This window comes from Haliotis rufescens, unplaced genomic scaffold (assembly GCF_023055435.1).
Source record: "Haliotis rufescens isolate VD_foot unplaced genomic scaffold, xgHalRufe1.0.p SCAF_57, whole genome shotgun sequence".
In the NCBI taxonomy this organism is placed as follows: Eukaryota; Metazoa; Mollusca; class Gastropoda; order Lepetellida; family Haliotidae; genus Haliotis; species Haliotis rufescens.
The window spans coordinates 639,156-654,098 of NW_025964301.1; the positions used below are offsets into that span (position 1 = coordinate 639,156).

At 39.0% G+C, this 14,943-nt stretch overlaps 1 protein-coding gene across 1 annotated transcript; it reads right to left on the reverse strand.

Moving 5' to 3' along the window:
* Positions 1 to 6,324: 6,324 nt before the first annotated feature.
* On the reverse strand, positions 6,325 to 14,623 carry LOC124137829 (E3 ubiquitin-protein ligase RNF185-like). The gene is made up of 5 exons (XM_046504297.2): positions 14,369 to 14,623; positions 13,893 to 14,024; positions 12,716 to 12,770; positions 8,851 to 8,968; positions 6,325 to 7,464 (listed from the first exon to the last, which is right to left on the reverse strand). The coding sequence occupies exons 1-5, from the start codon at positions 14,524 to 14,526 to the stop codon at positions 7,367 to 7,369; spliced, it is 561 nt and encodes a 186-aa protein (XP_046360253.1). The 5' UTR covers positions 14,527 to 14,623; the 3' UTR covers positions 6,325 to 7,366.
* Between the last annotated feature and the right edge of the window lie 320 nt (positions 14,624 to 14,943).

Genomic DNA, 14,943 nt, shown 5'->3' on the forward strand with positions numbered 1-14,943 from the left:
TACACTGCATGTCGGTGTATAACGGTTCACTAGTGATGGAGGCAAGTAGTGTATGCATACAAATCTATGAAGTATTGACGAGGATGATGTCATATACATCAATACATCTTCAGTACAGATAGTGATGGGGGGTTAGGGGGCACGGGTGGCTCAATCGTCTAAGGTGCGACGATTCGCTCTGCAGAGTTGTCCCTTGGACACGCCAGAAACCTATGGTTGTGATTCGAATCCTGGTTTGCCCCAATTATGTTTCTAGGTTTGTCAGCACCATACCCGTGCTCGTGGGTTTCACCGAAGTGGTAAACGTCTGAGACCTGCATCACTTCGGGCTTTCCTCCCACATTAAGCTGACATGCCATGATATAACTGGAATACTGTTAAAAGCGGCGTTAACCCCAACTCACTCACTCACAGATAGTGATGCTAATACACATACTGCATGAACCAGAATGTGTCAAGTCACCTTGGTTGTTGCATTGTACATTGTTTATGTAACTAGTTGACTTCTCGTCCCTCAAACTAAATATATTATCATGAATTGATGTGTTGTCTTTGAAACAAACGATAGATCTGACTTGATGTGTAAAATGTGTTATTGTACACCACTCCATGTTAGTTGACTACATGGCTAACTTCACCATTTGCTACAGAAAGATGAATACAAAGTTCATATCAATATAACTACTGAGTATGAAATGAGATTTCAGTGTTCAAAATTAAGAGTGGTTGGGGAACCTAGGGTCCTTAAGGTTTGCTGCTATGGTATTTGAATGTAGGGACCTCTCAATCTAGAACAGTCACTTTATCAGAGCTCCAGATAAGCTTTTGGTGTTGTGGGTATTTTACCCATGCATTTTAAAATCATTGGGTATCAGTAATTCTATCTGGGTATTCAAATTTCTGTTACCCATTAGTTTTTACACAGATGGGTATTTAAATTAAATATTTAAAAACACTATTCATCTAGTCCCTGCAAATTGGTGTCGTGTGGGTTCGAGAGCTTTATAGGACTCAAAAATACCACGATACTTCCACAAGAAAGTGTGATGGCAAATGATCGTGATGTAACTGTCATCGTGGAGTTTGGCAAGGTTGACGGAATGCCTGTTTATAATTTCAAAATAAGTTGCTGATTTCCTAATCCAATACACAGGGTTACTTCACAATATTTTGATGATACGCACAAGTTTTATTTTTGTAGCGTATCTGTAATGTTCGTTGCGTATTTGATACGCTTGGATTTGATTTAACTGCGTATTTCTGCATTTCTGATGCATATTTTACGCAGATACGCAGCTTATCTGGAGCTCTGCTTTAGGATTATGACACATCCTCTATAGCTCGGGGCTTGCATTTGGTTAAACCTACACTAGCCCCTGGACCCTTTCCCATGGTTCTTGCGATCTCTAATTACCCACCCTTGATTTCAATGACATTTTTACCGACTAATCAAACGGCGAGATAAGGAAATTGGAAAGGGACTGCCTCCGCCAGTATTAATGAACATGAAGACATCCTTTCCATCAATAGGGTTTTGAGGGCTTTGTTTCGCATGTCAGTTGTTCAATGTTGAATTCCTCGTCGACTCTTTCGTGGTCAATGGGACTGGCCACCATATGGCTGATGCCGCCAACCCAACATTGAGACTGGTTTGTAACCATTAGACTGAGTAGTGAGGCACATTAAAATGTCCAATGAAAATCAAGGGCAGGTAATTGGAGATCCCCAGAACCATGGGAATGGATTCAGGGATTGGTGCAGGTTTATAGAAAAGTGAGTCCTGGAGATATAGAGGATGGATTATGACAAAGCCCTCTTGATTTTCAAACTTCGAAGACTTGAATAAATACCATGCAACAAAACTGAGAGTTCACAAAGGCAAACTAGTCACTCATCCTGTTTAATAGGTTCAGTCAAGTCCGGGGGCACGGGTGGCCCAGTCGTCTAAGGCACCGTGATTTGCTGTGCAGAGATGCGTTCCTTGGGCATGCCAGAAACCTATGATTGTGGGTTCGAATCCTGGTTCGCCCCGATTATGTTTCTAGGTTTGTCAGCACCATACCCGTGCTCATGGGTTTCACCGAAGTGGTACACGTCTGAGACCTGCATCACTTCGGGCAGCATTAGGAGCAGCAGCACCAGACCCAGACCTCTTTGGTACTGGGATATTGACAGCCTCCACATATCTGCCAACATATCCTGAATGAAGTTTTGTTCCAAACAATAGTTCATTGTTCTTAGACTTAACCAGAATTTCAACAGGGATTGCAATGAACTTGTTGTGTCACCAGTTTCACAAAATTGATTGTACATATTAAGATAATTTTTGTCAGAGGAGAGTGAAACGAATTCTGTTTCTTCTTTCTGTGAGCTAATGGTTGTAAAGTGGAATATCATCTCAGGGCAAGAACTGACATATCATCTGAAGGAATTAATGAGCATGTTCAACAACAAGTGTCTGTGTCTTCAGCTTCCAGTACAGCATCTTGTAATGTTGCAGTGCTCCCCAGTCACTAAAGGTTAAATGTTGGTGCTTTGGTATTATTTTTTATCATCTTTGATTCACAAAAATCTGCTTGTGATAAATTTTAAAACAATCACATCAATTACTCATGGCAAGTCCAATTATAAAATATTTGATTGCATTTAAAAAACCAAGAACTTATTCCAGTGTTACTTATGTAATATGTTGTGGTTTCAGTTAGATTTGCTTGATTTTCCACCTTGAACTAGTTGTGTGTGTTCTTATGTGATTTGTTTTTTTGTTTGTTTGTTTTTTAACGCCACACTCAGCAATATTCCAGCTATATGACGGCGGTCTGTAAATAATCGTGTCTGGACCAGACAGTCCAGTGATTAATATCATGAGCATCGATCCACACATGCATCAACCAAGTCAGCGAGCCTGACCACCCGATCCCGTTAGTCGCCTTTTACGACAAGCATAGTCGCTTTTTTTGTGATGTGTAACTGAGTGCTGCTAGGATTTAAAGGCAACTAGCCACCGCCCTTTGGTATCAGATATTATAATCAGTCCTTACTAGTTTCATGATCCTGTGGAACTGCAGTTGTTGCATATATTGTTGAATAGGGCTGTAATGGTACACTTTATTGCCATATTATCAGATGTTTTCACAATACATGATACGGAGTATGTAACTTGACACTTGTCATATGAAAGAGCTGTGTTCAAGCATCAAAAGGAATAAGATCCTACTAGAACATATGTTATAAACTGTGTAAATTGGACAAATTTTGCCTTGAAAATTATTGTACATACTGTCAGAAAACATGTAGTTTTCCTTGTACAATGCCCACCAAATCTGTTCTGATTTGTTAGAATACATGACCTCATCCATCTTCCCGAGACAAGTGAGTTAACTGACTTTAAGAGCCCAGTTTCCACCCTTGCCGAACTAGGCTGGTATTATGGAGTTACATTTTTTGCCTGACGAACGAGTCTATGCAAAGTCCAATCAAAATCTTGTAACGAAATGGAACTCCAGTTTGTAAACTGTTGTGCAGATTTCGGTTGACTGCAAGATTTGCAGCAGATATTTTCCAAATGTTTTCATGTTTTTAATCAAGGTGCTCAAGTGATTTGATGCACTTTGCAATGTAAGACTGATTTTGTCACAATATAGATCTTGATTATTCATCAGATTGTCTTGCCTGGGTGCCGTCATTTTGTTTGAAGCAAATGCAAGTGATACAAGAGGTGGAATCTGATTGGCCAATAGGAGAGGCATAGAAGGGACACAACTCTTAATAACCACTGGTGGGGCTACGACCAAGCCCAGAAATTCCAGTCTAGTTTGGCAAGGGTGGAAACTGGAATTTTATAGTCAGTTAACTCCCCTGCCTCTGGAAGATGGACCTCACCATACAGTTAGCATATCATTGCACAAGAATTGCTTTGTGCTGATACTTAAGTGAAGTGTTACAGCCCTTGTTGATGTGTTCAGACACAACAGATGTGACATGTGCTTGCCGTCAGTCTTCAGACACCTGGGTGTGTTCAGACACATCTGTAGTCGGATGTTACAGGTGCTTGCCATGAGTGTAAAGGCAACCTGAGTGTGTTCAGACACACCTGTTGTCGGATGTTACAGGTGCTTGCCGTCAGTGTTCAGACACACCTGTTGTCGGATGTTACAGGTGCTTGCCATGAGTGTAAAGGCAACCTGAGTGTGTTCAGACACACCTGTTGTCGGATGTTACAGGTGCTTGCCACGAGAGTGAAGGCACCCTGGACGTGTTGCAGGTAGTTGCCATGTGTTGTCAATAAAGACAACCTGTGTGTATCCCTATAATGAACAGTAACCTTGAATTATGGTTAAAAGTGGGACAAGAGAAAAGAAACCTGCAAATTGTATTGCTAAATTGCTAAAGCTTGGAATAAAACTGGTCACATATTATGGAGAAATTCCCACTGTAATATAGCTGTATATATTGTTCATTGTGGTATTAAACAGCTATTCACACTCACAACAAATATCCAGCAAGACATGCAGAACTGACATGGTTTTTGAACAGCCCAAAATTGTACCATTCCCTCAGTCTTTTTTGGGGCCACTGGGGGGGCCCCAGTTGTCTAAGGTGCCAGAATTTGGCATGCAGAGTTGCATCCCTTAGGCGTGTCAGTTCTCATGACTTCCCATGGGCTGCAGACACATGGTTTGTCTGATTGTCTTCTACAACAGAGTGGGGGCACGGGTGGCCCAGTCGTCTAAGGCGCTGCGATTCGCTGTGCAGAGTTGCGTCCCCTGGACACACCAGAAACCTATGATTGCGGGTTCGAATCCCGGTTCACCCCGATTATGTTTCTAGGTTTGTCAGCACCATACCCGTGCTCGTGGGTTTCACCGAAGTGGTAAATGTCTGAGACCTGCATCACTTCGAGCTTTTCTCCCACATTAAGCTGACACGCCGTGATAAAACTGGAATAATTTTGAAAGCGGCGTTAAACCCAACTCACTCACACAATAGACAGGCAAGACCGAGTCAGTTAACTCTGAGCTTGATCCCCTGTTGCTGACAGGCATGCTCTCTGCCAGTGCTAAGATCTTTTTGTTCTACTTGACTTAGCATTGATATTAGTGAAATGCCAATGTATGTAACAAGTTACAGAAGTGGAATGTTGACTGTTGCCCTTTCTGTAATAAAACAGTCCTGGAATTACATTGTGTTCTGTTGATATTAAATCATTCGTTTCGTTAAGCTGACACACTGTGATATACTACTCAAAAGAAGTTAAGGATCACCTGATTCTTTCATATTACTATAGTTAATCTCTCATGCCATGGCATGAAATATGAAAGAATATCGGGTGATCCTTAACTTCTTTTGAGTAGTATACAACTGGAGTACTGTTCAAAACTCATTCATGGTGTGTTAAAGCAAGGCGTCAAGAATTAGACTTTTCATGGGTTAGAATTTTATTTACAAAACAGATTACACTTCATCTTGGGTAAAATCACAAAGACAGCTCAAAATTAAGATTATCTCCCACTCATGAATTAATGTGCTATTAATTCATTATGTATTTCACAGGTAGAGAAAATCTGCTATTCCTTGTATCTTAGTTCGTTTAAATACATACAATTGCATGTAATGGTTATAGTTCACAGTGACATATAATTTACATTGTATGGGTAATGTTCACAGCACAAAGTAACAATATTGATACCCTTGTCCACACAGTCCTATTGACCACAACTGACATGGACGTTTTTCCCCTTTTTATTTGGCTTACAAAAATGTCTAAATTTCAATGGAGGTCAAAACAATTCACCATTTCTTACCAACCACTGTGATAAAATTATGTGTGTTTTTTTCATTTCACCTTATTGTAAAACAGTCGTAAAAAAAATGGTCACGGAAATCCACTAAAAAATATCATGAGGCCCTGTTTCAGTATTTACTGCTCAACTTTTTGTTAGGAATATTCAATTACTGCAGATGTGTCTCATGACTTCAAAATCTTGTCCTACGAATAGTGAATACATACTTTGAAGTTAACTGAAGCTTTAGCTATATTCAAACATATGAAAGGAATGCGTGCGTAGTCAGAAAAAAAATCGAACATAAGTGACTTGTAGTGTAACCATGGAGTTCTAGATAATTTTTGTCATTAAAAAATATATCATGTGACTAACCACGGGTCCAGGTACTCCTGTGGGTACCCGGGTCCTTCTCAGTACCCACCTGACCCGAGTAACCCGTCCCAGCCCTAGGCACAATGTTTGCTTGTAAACACTAAAAGTAGTACCTGACAAATATTGCATAGTTATCAGAAAATAACCCCAGTGGATACATTTTTTATCCACTTATCCTGCCAAGGAACCTACCCATTATATCAAAACAGAAACATTATCTGTTTCCTTATCAATAGTTGAGCAGTATACTTATTTGTGCTCATTGTCTTTGGAAATGTGATCATGGACTCAAGCATCAAAGCTTTAACAGAAAACAATACAACACCATCCAATTATTGCAGTGCTAAATAAACAACGATAAGACAACAAAAGTAATGAACACTAATTACAGCAACACAAATTGGGTGAATTTGCAGAGAATATAAGTTACCAGTACCTATATACAGCTCACAATAGAATATGAAAACAATCATCAATTTATCCCATAAATCGGAAAAAATGTCTGTTATATACTGAAAACATTTTGTACATAGTATTTCTCTCAATCAATCCAATATACACACACACATTCCTTGCACAAATACTCAGTCATACAAACATCCATGAATGGTTCTAGATTATGCACAAAAGCCAATGTGATTGTTTATCAACAGACTTTATGGGTAGTAACCATTTGAAGTGGGGGTGGGGTGTCATTAATTACATATGCTTTGCATTGTAGGAAAAAGCAATGTGCCTTTTTTTGCAGACAAGTGTTCAAAGTTCATTATTGAGCACCTGTTTATGTTGAGCTCCTAACCATTAAAAAATTCTGACCTCAAACCAAAATTCCACCACTCCTACCCCTTGAAAATCAAATGGTTACTCCTTTCACAAAAATGCATGATTTTGTTGTTGATTAAAATTTAATCCTGCAATGTGTGTGTGTGTGTGTGTTTATATACCGGTACATGTAAATATAGAAACTGTTAAAGGTTGCATCATCAGATTCATAACTGTCACAAAACAATGTTTATTGTGCAACTGCAACCTTTGCTCTTCAAATATTGACCAAGACATCCCTGCAGATCTAACAACAGCAAATCTGTCATTTATTAAAATGCCTGACAATTTGAAGGGCCATTTATCAATGTCGTTGAAAGGGTTGCTATGCCTTGAAGGGTTGAAGATATTATTTTACATGCAGTTTTGTGTGTGCAGCATCAAAATCAAGCCAGTAAGAGCCACACAATGAAAACAATGGCCACCCACAGGAATACTCTTGACAGGAACTGTTCTTCTGCATGCTGTGGGGAGTTGACTGTTGCTGAAACAAACACATACAGCTGATGAGGACATTAATTTGGGACTAATTCATATTCTATTTCTGCAGATACTTTATTGATTTTTTTTCCATGTTTCATATCATCACGGGTTGGGTTGTCTGTTTGTTGTTTAACGCTGCACTCAGCAATATTCCTGCAATATCATGGTGGGGGACACCAGAAATGGGCTTCACATTGTACCCATGTCGGGAATCGAACCTGGGTCTTCGGCGTGACGAGCGAACGCTTTAACCACTAGGCTACCTGACTGCCCTTTCCAGCAAGGAAGGTGGCATGTAAATAATAGACTCTTTACCAGACAAACTAGTGATTGTTATTGTAACAGCAATCCACAGTACTGGGGTGGGATAACTCGCCATCAACCATGGGATGCCAAACAAACATGATTTGAGACCAATACTAACCTGAAATACTCACCGGGTTGGTTTAACATGTTTTAAAAAGTATTTGAGCTATATCACAGAATACCGATTTGATTTTGGAGGAGCTCAAAGATATGGAGGTCGCAGACATTAACATGTGAGATACCACTATGAGCAACCTGCTAGCCAGTATGTGAAATTGCCTCTACATGTTGCCATCCTCGCTGGCCTTAATGTTACTGGCCAGTTAAATTTTCACTAATTAAATATGTGACAGTTTATTTATCCAAAGATTTGATACTGCAAAGGTATCAATCCAGTAAATTGCAAATTATGAGTCAAATATTATGAAGGAGGGTAAGTCTGATCTTGCAACCTTGATTCGATTATCAATTTTTTATGGATAAACTGACCAACCGAAACGGAAGAATTTTATTTTATTATGATCAACGAAGAGGTGTGCATACAAACATCAATGTTAAAGTTTCAATAGCCAGTCAGGCTAGAGAAATTTCAGAATCATAAATCCAACCAAATGTTTGCTTGTCCCGGGCTAGTGGGCAGATGGCTATTTTGCACACCACTGCAAACATGAGCAAGGAACCAAGGGTCATATCCAAGACGACCTTGTGACCAATGGTGCCTAGGGGCCTAAATCAACATGACAAAGTGCAGCACTTTAGATCAGTGTGAACTTCATGCCCCCCCTTACATATCAAAGGTCTTTAAATATGATTATAAAATCACAGATGTGCTTACAGTAGAAACATAAAGTACAAAGACGTGGTTTCAAGAGCGAGTTTTTGTGAACAATCATGTTTGTTCTTGTGAATTTAAGAACAAAAAGCAAATACATATACATATTCTATTTCACTTTCAAAGGAAGTTTGGCTGGCGATTTCAAAAAAGGAAAAACCAGTGGCCTTAGTTATATGAATAAAGACAAACATCTCTGACACAGGCTGACAAATTTCTGAATGTTTCATATTTGAAGGTAATACTTACGTGGACCAGGTCGGCCATCATTGAAGTTAAAGGTTGAGGCAAAAATACCAAAGGGAAAGGCACCAATACCGAATGAGAACTGAAATCCTCCATCACCGAGGCCAAAACCACCAAATCCCTGAAACAAATAAAACCAGGAGAAAATATGATTGAGAAGTGGAACAATGTATTACATGCAAATGGGACATGATGTGTACAAAGACAAAGTGAGTGAGTGATGTTTTATGCCGCTTTTAGCAATATTCCAGCAATATCACCGCGGGGGACACCAGAAATGGGCTTCACACATTGTACCCATGTTGGGAATCGAACCCGGGTCTTCGGCGTGACGAGCGAACGTTTTAACCACTAGGCTACCCAACCGCCTGTACAAAGACAGAAGCAGCATCAATACAATATATTTCTCCATGGCAAAATATTGTCTGTCCCTTGTTTCCTTAGAAAGAATACCCATGTGGGGATCCTGGATAAGCATTCATCCCCAACATATTGCTGGTTCATTGGTCATAAGAGGCAACTTAATGGATTGAGTGGTCAGACTTGGTAACTTGGTTAATAGCATATACCTCTATATTTTAATTTGGAGCCAAGCGCTTTAACTAAAATAAAGAGGTATCTACTCTACCCAGTGGGACTACATCAAATTTCAAAACACAGTAGGTTTATCTCCATTCTACCATGACGACAACAGCGGTTTGAAAACTGTGCTCTCTTGCAACGCGCAACAACACAGGTACACAATCTTAGAACATTCCGAAAAGTGGTCACAGGTAGTTATAACTTAAGTTCAAGATCAAAAACACCATAATCTTGAGTAGTTCAAAATAAGTGTTCAAAACACATAGTTTTTCAAAAGGGTTGACAAAAAACACTCCAAACTTAGTCCAAAGACAGATGTTATAATTTCTACCATCCCATCCTGCACTGTTTGGACTGGCTTTGTCATTTCTTGGAATTATACGAGAGAGGTCATTTCTTGGAAATCGAACATGCCATTTCCATCGTAGGGGTGACGTAGGTTGTTCAAAAAGGTCTTAAAGTGCTAAATAAATATATTTCTACAACAAACTTTATGAATTAACATTCACTTATACATTTAACATGTGCAAGTGTTATTAGTTAGTTTACCCCTAGTAAACAATAATACATGTACCATCAAAATCAAATGCCTCTCCACCCCGAACTTGGATGTGGCATAACTTGACCTACATCACGGTTACTCACACCTGGCAGCTGTCAATGGCTGACAATCTTGTGTTTACATTCTCTGTAACTAGTTAAATGAAGCAGGATGACAACCCCAATCAATGATGTGGTTCAACATTAACCTGTAGATTTACTGGGAATGATCGAGCCTGCTGGTACAATATGACACCAATGAAACTGAGTATGACTGAACAGCCACTTTTTAGCCTGCAGACGACCCAAACATTTTGTCATGACGTAGGGCCTATCTGCATTGTGTGCCTGTCAATTTCAAGATTTCATGGATTCAAAGCTAGAGTGTGAATTAAATGAGACATCCGTGGCCCAGAAATAGTGGGTCGTGTATGATTTTCTTAATTGTGCGTGTTCTGAAATGAATTTCATCAAGTTTGACTTCATTGATGTCGGGACATTGTTTTCGTGGATTTTCGAATGGACGAGTGTTTTCTGACTTTCAAATTCTCTTCTGCCAAATCCTTATGATGTTGGTTGACGGAGACGGCAATGAATATCGATCACAAAAAGGTTTGTAAACAACATGTTGTCATGAATAAAGTTTTTTCAAACAATTTTTATAATGTTATGTTATACTTTCATTGATGGTTGTTTCAATGAGGAAATTGAGCCCTTGACTCAGCGTGTATTAGAGACCTGGCTGGTATTAGAGGTGAAGTGAAATTGGGTTTAACGTCGCGTCCAAGATTATTGCACTTATATAGCGACGTGCATGTACGTGTGTGTGTTTGTGTGGCTGCTTGTACTAGTCCGGACTGATGCCGATTTATAGTGCTAGCTCACTGAGATACCATGCCGCAGTTTAACATGAATACCCCACTCAGACACAGTATACTGACTCCGAACCGACCAGTCCTTGCTTTAGCCCCTTAATGCCGAGCGCCAGACAGGGTCACAACAAGTACCATCTTTTAACGTCTTTTGGTATGACGCGGTCGGGGATCGAACCCCAGACCTTCCGCTCTCCGGATGGACGCTCTACCACTAGACCACGGAGGCGGTCGGCTGGTATTAGAGACCCAGCGTGTATCAGAGGAAATATAGATACGTTTTACAGTTCATATGGGGGTGATTGATTGGGAGCAATTTTTTATGAATCGGTATGTAGGCTATCTATGTATTCATACGCATGTTTTTTTGTGAAAAAGCTTAATATATTTGAAAGGGGTTTCCGTAGCAAAAAGGAAACCTCTTTTTAACCAATCAGAATCAAGCATTCATCAATGCCATGGCAGAATTCAACTCATTCGATGCCAAATCTTGAGTAGCTTAAAACGGCTGATTAATTACAGTCTTCTTGTGATAATATTTATACTTAAATAGCTTCAAATGTACTTTCGTAGCTGTCGAGCAAATATTCTTAGGACCATTGTATATACATATATATAAACAAAACTTCATGAAACTCTTCTTTACTTTGTTCAAATGAAAGTATCATCTAACAAAGTGGCTTCCAACAGAATCTTAACATTAGACAAACTCATCTGATGACGAATGAATGCTCACCACAGTCAGTGATCAAACATTTCTGTACTGTAATCATAACAGGATCAATCAAATCCTACATTCTATTTGCAGAACATTGAAAACAGATGCATTACAGCATTAGAAATTGGCACTAGTCCTTGCAAAACTGCCCAATAGTTAAGTTATCCTAAGGACTAGTAGTAATTTGCCCTTTCTAAGGGTTTTGCTATGTGTTATCATTATAAGGAATAGTGGACGAAAAAGTCTTAGTTTCTAACACTGTGCAAAAGAAATACAGAGTGAATTCACTGCTGAATGCTGCTACTTCATAATTTGGTACCAAGTAGAATTAATTTCCTGAACAATGTTAAGTAATTATGGTAAATTGGTAATCATTCAAAAAATACAATCCACAATCAAATGCTTCATGCACCAGCTCTTGCAATCTCATTAAAATCTGATCTTAGATCTCGCTATTGCTAAACAAAGACCTGAGGACATCCCATTAAGGGTCACGTCAGAACGGCCTTTCATCCAACCAATCAGAGCGTCGCTTACCAGATCATGAAAATGACAGTCGGAATGTGTTTTCTAATCATGCAACCACAAAATATTTAACACAGGGTATTCTGAACGACAGTAACGGGTTTTATGATTATATCCATACAATCTAGGCCATATATAAGCCGTTCCAGAATGTTCTTCTTATCAGTTTTATTTTTTTTTATCGAGAATACGCCAAATTATATTTCGAAGAGTAGTCGCCAGTTTGAAACTAGTGTCGTAAAGCTTGAGAAAGCTGCCTTCTGATTGGCTAATGTCGATTTCTTATCAGTCATTTCATTGGTCGGTCAAAATTTGTGAAAGGTCGTTCTGACGTGACCCATAATGGGATGTCCCCCAATCTTTGTTTAGCGGTAGCAAAAACTAAGATCTGATTTTAATGAGATTGCAGCTCTTGCAGAACCACTTCAATTTGGGAACTCCACATCCAGGTCTCTGAGCACGCACGATATTACTTCAATCATATAGGAGTACCACATCAAATGTTTTACATTTCTCTGGGACCCCATTTTGTAGCTTGGGACCCACACAATTAAAGGCCTCTGAGTTCCCTGGACCCCAAAATTAATTGAGCCAGGTATATCCTTGATGATTATAAATTAAAACCACCTACCCCTGATCCTTCTGGTTCTGACCTCTGACCAGGTGGACGTGGTGGAAGTTTCTCCCTGTAGATATACATAGTTTAAAAAAATGATATATATATAGTATTATACATTAAACAATACTGTAGATCAGGATGCTGAAAATAAAGCAGTGTTCATAATTAAGGGACGTCCCTTGGGTCCTTAGGGCTTTCATATATTATCTAGGGACCCTGTCATATTCTTTAACATTAGCTCCATGGCAAGGACCCCTATACTTTTATGCTTGATTTCAAACAATGAAGGATATGAACATGACGAAAAATGAAAACAAAATTCATACTAATATTACAACAACGATATTACAAATATTGGTGAATTAAAAATAATAATCTTTGATTTTGTGGGAGACAAAAGGACATTTTCAAGATTGTATCAACTTTTGATAGGACATTTTTCTACATATTATCACCAATTTTGATAAAAATCTTCAGGATATTTTATTTACTATCAGTCAATTGACACTTTCCTATCCCATGTCTAACCAAATAATTCCCCTCACGATCCATTTCGAGGGTGCTGTACCATGTGCACTTTAAATGGGTGCACATTTTTAGATTACAATTAGCGGCATAGTGACATAACTGCATGATTGATGTCATGTTGCCAGCTTTGCTTTACTACAGGACCAAGGGCAATATCACTAGTGTAATTATTGTTCTGTTAACCAGTGATCATGGTGATAATGCATGTGTGTATAAACAAATGTAAATGTTTCAACGGGAAACACCAAATGTTTTTGATGAAAATTTGGAGATGCTTTCAGAACACATTTGGAAACATATCTAAAAGAGGCAAGAACGCTAACCATAACTCGCAACTAACCCTAAGGTTTGAAAGCGGTATCTATCCCTAATGATCGTGAAGGGGGGATTGATCCGAAAAGGGACCTATCCTAACACAACTAACCATACCTTTAACTTTAAGCATGATGAGGACTGAATGATGAGGTTGATGAGATCAGAGAAGCATAAACCACAGCTGGAGCCAATTAGAGTCATATATACTTAAGTGGTGTTAGCATATACATAATATAGCTGTGTCATGAAAACGTAAGTCTTGCACACGTTGTATCCATTTCCATAAAATAATGATCTTGTTTAATTAACATGGTTATATGTAACCATTCTCAGACATGCTTCATACCTGGGATCCTGTGGATTGGGGTTACCTCTTCCATATATAGGAATAACTTTGTCTTTGCTTATTCCAGCCTTACAAACAGGACAGGTCTGCCGATTCGGTCTTGTTTCTATCCACTGGTGAAGACACGCCCAACTGAAAGATCAATAAGTGATAATTATATCATGAACATTACTTAGATTCCTCAAAGATATATTGAGACACCCATTGGATAAACATGGTCATAACAAACAATATATCACATTATATGAATGATCATAAAATCTATGAAGTCTGAATGTAGATCTACACGTTGTGTTTTAATTTACCAATAATGAAAACTGAGATTTGGAGACTGGTTTTAATAGAGTTACACTATATAGCATCCGATAACAAAATGAACATTGTACGGTCTTGCGCGTACGTTATCCATATGTTAGTAACTGGATATATCAAGACAGACCTTGGGCTCGTTTTGATTGAATTTAAAATTTACGTACCAAAATAAATGCCCGCACATACTGACAACTGGGTCGTGGGCAGTGTCCAGGCATATGTTGCATTCGTAAACAGAACCGTCATTATCTTCATTTTGATCAGAGGAGCCTGCGCCACCTCCTCCTGAGTTTGGTGCTTCAGTTGTGCTACCTGTACTCATTGTTAACCGCTGAATTCTAAAATAATCTACAACAACATCGTCAACAATATTTGACACGGCTTCTTCTGCAGGAAGCGGAATTAATGCAGTGTCTTACGCATGCGCCGAATAGTTTGTACAAAATATGTATTCAGCAGCAGAAACGAAACCATTTAAACATGTAAAGTTGATACGTACTGGGTTCGGTGTACAAAGCGATCTTAGCGCTGAGGTGATCGTAACTCATATACATTAACGTGGACTTACGTCAGTCGTAGGTTGTTTTGTACAACGGCACCCTAGTTTGTAAATAATTGATACATTACACTTTCGCGTGATAAGTCTTTACCTGAATAACTGACCAACTACATGTCTTAATTTAAATTACCTCTATTTATATTGAGGTCGCACTTCTTTCCACACAGCATGCACCTCTTT

Coding starts and splice junctions, on each gene's coding strand:
- LOC124137829 (XM_046504297.2), bottom strand. CDS start 14,526: ATGAGTACAGGTAGCACAACTGAAGCACCAAACTCAGGAGGAGGTGGC. Junction 14,025..14,368: donor ATGTGCGGGCATTTATTTTG/GTACGTAAATTT, acceptor TTGATCTTTCAG/TTGGGCGTGTCTTCACCAGT. Junction 7,465..8,850: donor TGATGGCCGACCTGGTCCAC/GTAAGTATTACC, acceptor TGTTTGTTTCAG/CAACAGTCAACTCCCCACAG.